The 11,996-nt window shown below is 52.3% G+C and overlaps 1 protein-coding gene across 3 annotated transcripts in view; it reads right to left on the bottom strand.

Annotated features, from left to right (window-relative positions):
- Positions 1-8,943: 8,943 nt before the first annotated feature.
- Positions 8,944-11,996, bottom strand: part of MYBBP1A (MYB binding protein 1a) — an 80,996-nt gene continuing 77,943 nt past the window's right edge. For 2 of the 3 annotated variants that reach the window (XM_084651007.1, XM_084651008.1), the window contains exon 27: positions 8,944-9,420. In XM_084651007.1, the coding sequence (XP_084507133.1) occupies positions 9,042-9,420 (379 nt within the window). In that variant the 3' untranslated portion in view covers positions 8,944-9,041. The remainder of the gene's footprint in view (positions 9,421-11,996) is intronic. The other variant, XM_084651009.1, reaches the window with a different exon arrangement.

Genomic DNA, 11,996 nt, shown 5'->3' with positions numbered 1-11,996 from the left:
TAGTGATAGAGACATAAATAAACTCTATGTAGACTGGAATGCTAAGGTTGTCTCACTTTCCCCCACATCCTAGTTATTTGGTTTCTTCTCTATTTGCTTTATTGTTTTGTAAACCAGCACTTGCAATCACTTTTACTATGTGAGGTATGGGAGTATATTGTACATTTTCTTGTTATACAAGGGAGGAGTATAAAATAGTTTTCTGATTTCTTTCAGAAGCAAATGGCTATTTTATTTTTTAAGAGCAACTGATTGTCAGTCTCAGAGTATAAAGAAAAATAAAGCCAAATATATACCTTTATGTAAATTAAGAAATAAAAGTATTTAAAACATACCTCCTGGCTTTCTTGTCTGTGTCGTGGCCCCGGCCTCCAGAGGAGCTGCAGGCTCTCACTCATGCACTGCTGGAGTGCAATTCGCAGAGAGAAGGTTGCTCAGGGCTGCCTTAGATTTAATGTAGAGCTGGACAGTCATGCTCCAACAGCATTTGCAGCAGCTCCTGATGGGAGAAGCATCAACCTTTTCTTAAATGGATCCAAAGGAAACACAGCAGGGAGGAGAGTAAGAGGACTACAGAGCCTCTTCAGGGTGCTGGTTTGAGTCTAAACCAGGCTGGCAAACACAGTGTTCAGCTGGTGACCCATGCGAAATCAGTGCTCTCAGGGGAGTGGTGTCCAGAGACCAGGCACTCATCTGTCTCACAGAGGTACAACCTCAGGCAGCCTCCAGCCCCCGAATCGAAGGAGCCCGGGAGATTGAACTGCCCACAGTGCAGCAAGGGGTGGCACAGCACGTGGGAGCAGAGCTGGGGTAGGTGCAGAAGAAGAATCCTGCTGATGGATCTGTTCTGTGGATAAAAGACTGACATCTCCAGGGCTGCCGAGGCAAAACCTTTCACCCGTGTTAAGGAATGGCTTCAATTCGTCCTGTAGATGAGAATCACAGAAAGGGGGCTAAACTTAGCAAGAACCTAAAGCCGGTGACACATTCAGCTGAACTGCACAGTGGGCACAACGCTCCTGGCAGCCCCCAGCCTGCGTGGGAGAAGAGGCCCAGGTGGCAGGAGTCATCCCCTAGCCCCAGAGGAGTGATCTGTTAGTTCCAGTGCTCCTCACACCGCACCAGCCGAACAAGCTGATGTGCTGCCAGCCCTTGTGCCAACCAGGGAATGCACCACAAATCCCAGCGCCCCTTCAATACAGAAATTGCCATCAGCGCTAATTTCCTGTAGGCAGAGAGCATCAGGCGTTCAGCTTGATCAGATTGTGCCAGTGATTTGATTATGCAGGTTTTTATGCATTCAGATACTCCTGCAGCTGAACTTGGAGCCTCAGCAGCGTTTGCCCAGTTAGCTGGAAGCCAAAGCTCCCAGAGTCTCTCTCCTGGTCACATTTTTTGGGGGGCTGTGGCAGGAGGTACACGGCACTCTCGTTAGCAGGCCCTGCAGCGATGAGACAAAAATTGGATCAGATACTGCACCTCCAACTCCTCTCCTTTACCATGTTAGTTTAGTCACTCCTTTTCCCGTCTGCTGCTGGCCCTGGAGATCTTTCCAAGGCATTGATTGAGGGCTTTTGCAATAGGACAAGTAGACCACAGCCCAATTTACTGGCTTAGTCCTGGTACAGAGACCCAGGGTCCTGAGACCTGCTGAGCACCTGCAACTCAAGCCACCTTCAATGGAGGGCAACACTCCCGCGTTGTGAATGGGATCTGCTTATGAAATGCCAACGCGCGCTTTCTCTGGGAGTCCAAGTCTCATTCACAGAGTTCCTGATCGCAGTATGAATGACTGCCATTTACTACATCTGTACAGCAGCTAGCATGACAGGAACCCAATCGCATTGGCCTCTAGGCTCTACTGCAATAGACATATCACTGCAAATGACTCCAGCCTCCTGTGTTCCCTGGCCAAGAGCTTTGTTTAGAACTCAGAATATCACACTTACTGAAAAACACTCACAACGTGACAAACAAATGCTTTAAAGGGAGGGCGTTAAGCTTCCCTCACCCACCCTCCACAATTACCAGCGGCTGCAAAAAACGTCAGTCTGCACTAGTGGAAATACCAATTACAGTATATAGGGGAAAACCGCTTTCTAACAGGGATTTTTCAAGGGTTATGAAGTCACTCAGTACGAGTTGTAATACCTGAGTCTTTATTTGTTCAGTTAGTGAGGTAGACAGATGCAGAGAGAGAGAGAGAACAGTCTCCACCCAACAAAGAGCCCAGGACACCACAATGTCTTGCTTTGGATCTTTCATGATCCATTTCAAAGCTCATCCAAAACATTCCCTTCTCCTGCAGCTCAGCACCCATCCTGACACAGCGGGATGAACTACTCATTCAATCTGTTCACTTCCTGCAGCAGGCCTCCCCTGGGGATATGGACTCAGACAGACCCTGCATAGCTTCTTAGCTCTTGGGATCACAGCACAAGGCCTCAGACTGCCTACGCCTGCACTAATGTGCCAATCCCCAGGGTTTCTTAGAGGCACCTAAACTGGCTTTAGCTTTTACTAGATGAGAGTTTTGTCCTCTATCCTTAGGGCTTCTTTGGGTCAAGGGTTAACCCTTTGGAGACTGTAGACATGTCACTATCGACCCTGATTACACAAAGCTCCTGGCCAGCATTCCAAACCTTTGTCCAAATTGGGGCTTGGGATAACACCACTTCAGCACTAAGTGCTGAAACCCTATGCCTGCTGAGTTTAGGAGCTCCCCACAGAAGAGCTGATTCCTTAGTACTGCCCCAGAGCCCCCCCAACCTTTGCTTAATCTGGAATTTCATTAAGCAGGGTGCAAACGGCTAGCTGAGACACTGGAAGCGTCTGCTAGGATTATTCCCAATTTCTCTGGGAAAAACACTCACAGTTTTCCACGCTGCACTCTTCATTAAATGTTTCTCAACGAGCAGATCATATTTGTGTCCTCATCTCTCTGTGCCTCCTCCAGGCTGGTTTCACAGCAGGGTCTGGCCCAGCTGACAACTGTAGCAGCTGGAAAAAAAAAAAATCAACACCCCTCACTGTTAGTTTCTTGGCAGCCAAGAGCAATCCCGAAAGAGATCCCCTGAGAGTCAGAAGTTCCAGTTATCCCTGGAGCGATTTTAGCCTTTGTGCATGTGAAACAGCTGCCTTGTTCTTGGCTACGCCGTGCCCCTGCCCTCGCCCTGCCCCAAACGCTGTGCAAGCCACCTGGGGCTACTCCACTTCAGGTGACGAGCGCAGTCTTGAATGCCGTTGCATCTGTCGCCGGAGACGTAAACACGATCTCTTCATTTAAACAAACCAAGCACAAGCGGCTGCCTAGTTAGTGAATTTGTGCACCCTGTCATTAGGACTGGGAGCAAACTGGCCACAGAGGGTCTGTTAACACCCACACCTTGCATTTCCATGTCGTATGCCCCGCCCAGTAAGGAGCGTAACATGTCCTGGATGCAAAGGAAAATGCCACTGAACTCAGAATCTTGGTCCTTGGAGGGAACCATCCCCACTGAAGTGCTACCAGCGTCGCCTCAACTCTTCCAGTCATGGATGGGAACCCCGGAGCATCGCAGCTACCGTGGTGCAGATGCTGCTCCCACAATGCTCCTGTCGCCCACCCTTCCATGACCACCCTGGCCAAGGGTCCCTCAGCGCCCTGGGCCCTGCCCTGGGGCATTTGACACACCGATTTTTAATTTGCTTCACTTTGCTAATGGGGGACCTCCTTACCACCCCCAGACTGGTTTCTGCTGCCTCGCTCCCTGCCTGGCTGGGAGCACAAACTTCCTTTGGCTCCCACTCACTCTTGTTTTTCTTAAAATTCTCCAGCAGGACTTGAACCTGCAATTCTGAAAGGGAGCTCCCCATGGACTCTCCAGTCCCGAGTGCCCCGAGACTGGGCAAACCTGCCTTCACAGGGTCTTGTGGGGAGGTGGAGGCAGCCACTGAATGTGCTGGGAGATCGACGCCGGCAACAGACCACCCCTGGCCCAGAAACACCAGGCAGGTCGTCACCTAACAACCACTGCAGCCCTTGCTGTAACAGACACAGCACCACAAAACGATTTGCCTAAGGCAGAAGCAGAGCTGGGAAGGGAACCCTGCAGCCCCAGCTTCTGGTGCCCTGCTCCAACCACCAACCCACTCTCTGTAGTCTAAGGCAAATAAGCTGGAAGGGCAGCTGTCACTTATCTTTCCTGTGCTGTCTTCAGACCCACAGCCCAGCTATTCTGCACAGATGCTGCTCTACATAATTACTTACTACAGATTTGTTGGTCTCCTTAGTGAGTCCAGATCCCGGGTGATTATACTGCTTGCCGAAGCAGCCTTCAGCACTCACCCTGTTATATTCTCAAGGCTGCTGACCAGTTTCTCTGCCTGGAATTTTTGAGACACCAACAGAAAGAAAAGCCTTAATTGAAATCAACACCTCATCTGTCTCCTGAAAACTGGGTGATGGGCAGGACATGAAACCAAGTGAAATGAAGCCTTTGCAATTGTTAAAAGGCAGAACTAAGTACCGGGGAAACAAGATTGGACTTGGTGGATTAGTAAACACTTTCTGTAAACTGCACATCAAAGCCAGGCTCCAGCAGGCAATGTAATAGGCAACAGAGTTGTTATCCTAGCACAATGGCTTGGGTGAACCCACAAGGATTTTCTGCCCCCCCCCATATCCAAGAGTAAGGCCATGTCTACACTAGAGAGCTTACAGGGGCACAGCCCTGCCAATGAAGCTGCACCACTGTAAGATCTCATGTAGCCGCTCTATGCCAAGGGGTGAGAGCTCTCCCGTCAACACAATTCACCCCCGACGAGCGGCGGTAGCTATGTCAGTGGGAGGAGGTATTCACACTCCTGAGCGACGTACGTTTTGCCAACATACGTGATAGTGTAGACATGGCCTTATACTACTACCAGGTGACAATTCACACAAGCTCTTCTGCTACAAACCACACTGCCCAACTGCAATCTGTTCCATCCCACAGACAGAGGTGGATGAACATCGTGGGCTCAGGAATTCAGGCTTATACCTCTCCCGTCTTTGGCCTCTTCCTAACTAGGACAAAATGCCAAACTCAGCTCCCAGTTACTCTGGATGTACGCTGGTGGAACTCAACCAGCCTCCATAGTATTATGCTACATTTACCACCCACCTGTCAGAGTCAATCGTTTATGTTCTAGGAGAGGCCTCTACAGAGCAGGGCCCCCTCGTGCCGGGTGCTGCACAAACAAACAGCCAACGACAGGCCTTTCCCCTTTGGTATCTAGGTGCTAAAACCACCACAACTGAGAGCAGAATTTGGTCCTATGTATTTTTGCCCTGTCGTCCCTTGCAAGAGCGATGGGGAGTCTCCTAGAAACACTTCAGTGCTGCCAGGAGCTTTTTGCTCCCCTGCAGTCCTGCTGAGATCTGATCTCCACTCCAGCCAGCCACTGAAGAGCATTGCAGGCCCTTGTTCAAAACATACCAAGCTCTTGCTTCACCCACTCTGTACCCGGGGGGGAGAGGAGAGGAAGACACACACATGGGGTCCAGTCCTGAAAGGGGCTGAGTACTGGCCCACTGACATCAATGGGAGTCACTGTGCACAGCACCTCTCAAGATCGGGCCCACGAGGAGGCTCCCGCTGGGGCAGCAGGCTCCACACCCGCATACAAGGGGGCCTGTGTGCAACACGTGCCTGGCTCTGCTCCGGACTAGTCTCAGCCAGCAGACCAGGCTAGGGGAAGGCCAAGCACAAGGACACTGAGTCTCATTTTAACTGCAATCGGGCCCCTCAACTGCTGCTTAAAATACTGCCCAGGGGCAGCCTCTGGAGCAGGGGGTGGGGGACAGTGAGATGGCTCAGCCAGACCCCATCCCCACGCTCACCTCTGCTGCCAGGGGGCTGCGCTGCTTCATTCCCCAGCTCTGCAGGGGCAGCAACACCAAATCCCGATCCCCAGCAGCAGGGGCAGCTTCCCAAAGGAGAGAATCAATCAGCAGCGGATACACACACACAGCTTCAGACCCCTCTCAGTCCCATCAGCAGATCATCAAGCAGGCCAGGCCCGAACTCCACACTCCATTTGCATAATTTATCACCGGTCATCTCTTAGGAGAGTCTTGAAAGGCATTTGAAGTGTGAGGCCCTTTATTAGGGCAGAGGCTCTGAAAGGTGCTGGCCCCGCTAATTCCAGATGGCAGAGGGTGCCCTGCGTCTCATCACCTTGCTCTGAAGTTCATAGGGAGGTTTTTTGGCCATATAAAGGGTAATAGCTGACCAGGGGATGCTGGGAATGAGATAGGGTTCGCAGATGTTCCGCAGGCTAAACCAGAGGCTATTTCAGTCCCTCCAGGAACAGCCATGGATTGGTCACCAGGGACCCTTCAAAACCTAAAAGCAAGTGGTCTTGGAAGTAAAGTCTGAGTCGCTCAGTCAGGCCCTAAACAGTCAGAATTCCCTCGGGCGGGGTGAGCAACAGAGCGGGCACAGCAAGGACAGCGGCAGGGGAGCGTGTTAAGGTCCCCACTGGGCCAATCCACAGAGAACAGGAACCGTCCCAGCTCCTAAGTCACAGCTCTTGAGCTCAAGCCATAGCCGCTCCTGCTTTCGGTTTGATCCCCGGTGTGTCGGCCACGAGGGCAGCCAGCACACAAGCATTACCCATGCAACATGGTACGGCCAAGGCTTTGGAGCGAGGCCCTAGATGGGTCATTGGCAGGGACTGATCCCCGTGCCCTGGATCTAAAAGCACGAGCCTCTCGGCTACTTGAGCAGCAGCAGCCTCTTCAACCTCTCTGCACAGTCCAGAGATGGAAAAAGGGGCACAGTGTGTTCACTAGCATGGGATACAGAAGTTTCCCTTCATCCCACTGCACTAACAGGCTGAGCCCAGGCTGCGGGAGCTCGACCTCCTGCGCCAGCCACGGTGTCATCAAACCTCCCAGAAGAGCAGGTACGTCAGCGTCAATCTCCAGCCTCGTTGCTGAAACTGGTGATCAGTGCCAGCGGTGGCAGGGTCCATGTGACTCACGTCATTGGTGACTACAGCTCTGCACCACCTGAAGGCAGCTGCTGTCCTCCTGGAGCTGGGCACACCGGCTGTTCCCTCCTCAGTGCACTGGGGGGAGAAAAATCACTCACAAAGTCTCACTACAGAACAATGGGGCAGCAAATTGGCATGCAAAGGGGATGTGGGTTTAGCATTCACTGAAACCTGCACCTCCCCACCCCACTCTTTAAAATCCAAACCAGCCCCGACAGGGCACTGGGGGCACAACATCAGAGGAGGATCCCCACCCCAAGGGAGGAAGGGATATTGCAGGAGAGCATTCCGCAACGGATTCGCCAGGTATGAATCACAGGGATCTCCCACCTCTGCTGCTGAGGCTGGTGCCAAATGCTTCCTTGGAAAGCGACCAGCATGAGGGCAGGGGGCCCTGCAGTGCCGTTCTGGGATACGCAGGAGGATGGGAGATGCCGTAGGGTAGATCAAGCGGTGCATTGCTCAGGTACAATGGGGCAGGGGGCAGCAAGTGGGGAAGCAGATGAGCCAGGCTGACAGAGACCACCAATGGGCAAGCTCACCCCACCTCCTGGGGAAAGTGAGAGTTTCAGGTGGGACTTCCCCCTGCATCAGCATTTGCTGCCTGGAACATGGCCCCCAGCTGCTGTGGAGGAAGCCCTCTTGCAAGGTGGAAACCTGGAGGGGTGAGACCTACCTGGATTAGCAAGAAGCAGCCCTTTAGGTGGCGGAAATAAAGCAGGGGAAGGAGGTTGGAGGAACAGCTAAAAACCCAGACCCTTCCCACCACCCCATACACCTCTAAATCCAGGGGGATACTCCCGAGACCCTGTCCCTGCTGGGGATAACGCTCCCCTGCCAGCAGCCTCGGCTGTGCTCCGGGCAGGGAGGGAGAGCTGGGAAAGGAGCCGGGAGGGAGAACCGCAGCTGAAGCCAGTTCTAAGACCCAGTGAGTGTTTCTACAGGTAAATTTTAAAAGAAGCTATCGATTCTTGACATTTTAGTCTCCATTTACTAACTACAGGCACTTATCAAGGGTGACTATATGGAAAGGATACCTGTAATCTGGGGCAGATCCGTCAAGAACGCCGACCCCACCAGCTGTAAAGCAGTTCAGAAGCAGCAATGCTGGAACCCACATCCCAGCCCTAGGGAACCAGGGCCTCTGGCCCGACATGAACCCTCCCAGTAAATGCTGCTTCAACAAAGACCATCCTACTGCGAAGGGGGAGACAGGAGGGCATCACTCTGGTGTGGCCAATAGAGGGCCTGCTGCGTTCACAGCACAAGAGGACACCCGAGTAGCTCCGACGGGAAGCACTCAGCACTGGCTTAAGTGGGTATAATGCCAAGATGTCACTTACACCTGCTGGAAATTTGGTCCACAGCCCAGCTCCTGCTTCCCAGGCTGGCAAGGACCAGAGCCACTGCCGAGGCTGCACCTTCGGTTTGTGAATGGGCCCCAGTCCAGCCCGGGAGAGCTAAAAGGAACCAAGCCCTGCAGTTCTCGGCTGGAGCAGTGGAGGACGGATGTTGGGGGGAGGCGTGGGGGAGGAGACCTCTCCAGTCATAGCGACTTACATGAATGGCCATCCGGGACTGTACCAGAGACCATTTCTGACCTGCAGAATGTCAGCATTGATTGACTGGCCAACTACCTGCCTAATCTCCAAAGAAAAACAGATCTTACCACTGGCAAAGCAGAGACATGAGCGAGACAAGAGCTCCCGCTATCCCAGACAATCACCCTGACAGGAAGGAGGACGGTACCTGGGGGCACACTGCTACTGCATCACGGTTACAGAGCAGAGAGCGTGAGGACACATGCAGAGGGGTTGGAGGCAGGGATGTGTCTATCTGATCCCAGGCTTCAGGTTCAGCAGACAGCGACACCCTGCACTCAGAAGATTCCCCGGTCATGAATCAGACAGGCAGGTCGTAGGGTTCAGCACCACAGATGGTTTATTGAAACTATGGGATAGTGCAAAAGTATATATAAGCTATTAAAACATCCCAACCAGGTCTGATTAAGTCCACACAGTTCATGCCTTTTGAGCTGGTGTTTTGTTTGCTTTCTTCTTCTTCTTCTTCTTGGCTTTACCCTGCTTCCCCTGAGTTTCTTGGCCATGGCTCCCCTTGGCCTTCTTTGGCGAAGGGCCCTCTGCACCGCCCTTTCCCACTCCTCCTTTCCTCTTTTTGTTCTTCTTCCGTGCTGCAGCCTCCCCTCCCTCTAGGCCAGCCTCTCTGCCGCTCTCTGCCCCGTTCTCTGGGCCAGCCTCTCCGCCGCTCTCCGCCCCGTTCTCCTGGAGAGCCTTTTTGCGTTTCTTGGTAGCTGGCAAGAAGCCTTTCTTCTTCCGCTTGAGAGACTTTGCTCCAGGGGCGTGCTCAGGCCGGGCCACTGCCTTCTCCTTTTTGGGGCGCCTGTAAACCAAGAGCACCACAGATCATGGCACGTTCCAGCTAGGAAGGTGACATGCACCGCAGCCTGCCCCCTACGGACGGCAGTACGGGCCAGTAACAGCAAGCGGAAGCATGAGCGCGTCACGGGAAGCGTAACATAGCAAGCAAATAGAGCAGGTAAGCTACATTCAGAGCCACATAGAGTCGATTACATTATCTGAACATTTGCTCCATCTGATCACACGACAACCCCAGCTGGGCTGGAATCCAAGAAGATAAACAAGAGCTTCAGAGGAAGGCAACCCCAACTCCAGTAATGAACAATGCTGTATACATTTTGTGTGTGTGTGTGTGTGTGTCTGTGTCTCTCTCTCTCTCTCTCTCTCTCTGAGTACACAAGTTTGGGGGAGTGGGGGGACAGGAGGGGGAGCAAGAGACTTGATTGGGGCAGCCAGCTCAAAGATGGAAAGGAGGATCTCAGGGGTTCCTACTTAACTTTTGGGCTCATTCCAGCCCCTACTCCAGGCCTGAGCAAGTTCCCACAGGGGTGGAGGCCCCACAATATTTCCACTGCGGGGAGGCTAGCCCCCTCCACCCCAGCATGAATTCATTCGTTATGCAGCAGCAATTGCCCGTGTTTACAAGACGCTATGTGAAACCACACTCCTATTTAATTCTATCTTGTGCCCTTTGTCCTCGTACGGCGTGACAGAAGAGTGAGGTCCAGGCCATTTTCAGCATGCCATCAATCCCAACCGACACTTCGACTGCCTCACCTCTAACCCTGCTAAGTTACACCAGCCTATGACAAACCCGGCCACCTCCCTGGATCTCCCCTGGGGGCAGCGTGAGTCAGTTAATCCAGGTCCATTTGCCTGCTGGACCACTTAGGTGACAGCACTGCTAACAGCTACCGTGTATCTCAGAACGCACAGAGCAGGGATTCGGGAAAGGATCCAGTCTTGAATTTCCCTGGCTTCTCTCCTTGTTTTTTAATCCAGAAAACCCTTCTCAAGTCAGTGTGTCTCTTCACCGCAGAGGTCTCGGGTTCTCAGGGCTGCTCATCAGTGACTCCACCCGGGAAAGATGGGGCCAAACCGCACCATTCAGTGTGCTGCGACCCCTCCAGCCCCCTGGTGCCAGCCCAAGGAACTGACGCAATCCAAGAACCATGCAGGGAATAAGATTTGGAATCCCTAAAGCCTCCCTCGGGCACTGCCAAGCTGGTCATTTGGGTAGCAACATTTGCTCTTGTTATCTGCCATTATAACATGAGCCTTCAGCATCACTTAGACAGAACGCCCTTGAGTTAGGCTGAAAAATGAGAACGTGTCACGAAGGGGGAGAAAGTACCACAAACCCCCCGTTCGTTAACTTAATTGGATTCCACTTTGTTCCTTAGTTGATACATAAGCCACCAACACTCCACTCTGTCTCTGCTTACGGCAGCTGGGCCCTGTAAACTCAGGCAGGAGATGAGAGGGACAGAGAATGCCAAGCAATGGTTTCAGCTGTGGATAAAGAGGGCCAGTACTATTCCTTCATTGGTATGTTCTACCAGACCTTACACTACTGCATTAGCAGGATAAAAGATGTTTTTCGGGATTTATCCTAATTACTTCAATGGGCTTTGGGTCAAGCCCTTAAAACCCAAACTGCATGCCTATGCATCCTGTGAAATGAGTCACACACACTCCACAAGTCCCTCCCCTGCAGATCCTGGACCACGTCTTCTAATGTGTGCATAATAATTAAACTGACGCCACCACCAGGAAGTGGCAAAGCTGTAAAGTTCGATTTTAGCCCACAAACAAGACAGATTTCCAGGAACAGAGCATTTCTTTCTGCCCTTGGGCAGAAGTTAAATACAGTCCAACAACTAACCCGCTCGGTCGGACAGATACAAGACATATTCAGCCCCTGTGCCTGACTCCCACCCTGTTATTCCGAGATGGTTTTAAAGCCTTGCTGAGAGATGCAGAAACTAACTTATTCCCTACTCACAGAGACTCACAGGGTAACAGAGCTCAAGGAAGGGGTGGGAGCCTAAAACAGTCACCTAAACCGGCTGGCCTCGCCCTCCAGATCTCTTGCAATGGTCACAAGTGACCAGTGATCTTGAGAATCTAACTTGAGACACCTCAGGAGGACCTGGGCACCCTACCCACTGAAGCGTTTTAATTTGGGCATCCAGAAAGCAGGGCACCCAAAATCACAAGTCATTTCTGAAACAGCTGACCTGCTTGCTACTCAGACCCATTGGTTGAGTATTTCTGCTCTCCTCATCCAGGACTGCCTCCGCAGTAGCTAGTCATACTCACAACGTGAGGGGTAGAATGGCAAACCACTCCTCTCCAGGAATTCCTTCACTGCCCCTGTCTGCCCTGGGCTGCAACTCTGTTCCAGCTGAAGGCTGGTCCTAACTGCAACGTGAAGTGTCCGGAGACAGCAGAGCAGCTAACTGAAGGTGATCCAAGATCAGGGAGAGCTTGCTTTCCTTCCCCCAGGGCTGACGAGACACCTGTACATACCACACTTGGCCTAAAGAGGTCCCAACTCCACCAGCCCCATGAGCTCAGCTCAGGTCGACATTCAGT

The sequence above is a fragment of the Lepidochelys olivacea genome (genome assembly GCF_965140295.1).
Source record: "Lepidochelys olivacea isolate rLepOli2 genome assembly, chromosome: 17".
In the NCBI taxonomy this organism is placed as follows: domain Eukaryota; kingdom Metazoa; phylum Chordata; order Testudines; family Cheloniidae; genus Lepidochelys; species Lepidochelys olivacea.
The sequence above is the reverse complement of the archived record's forward strand: the minus strand, read 5'-3'. Positions and strand labels throughout refer to the sequence as shown.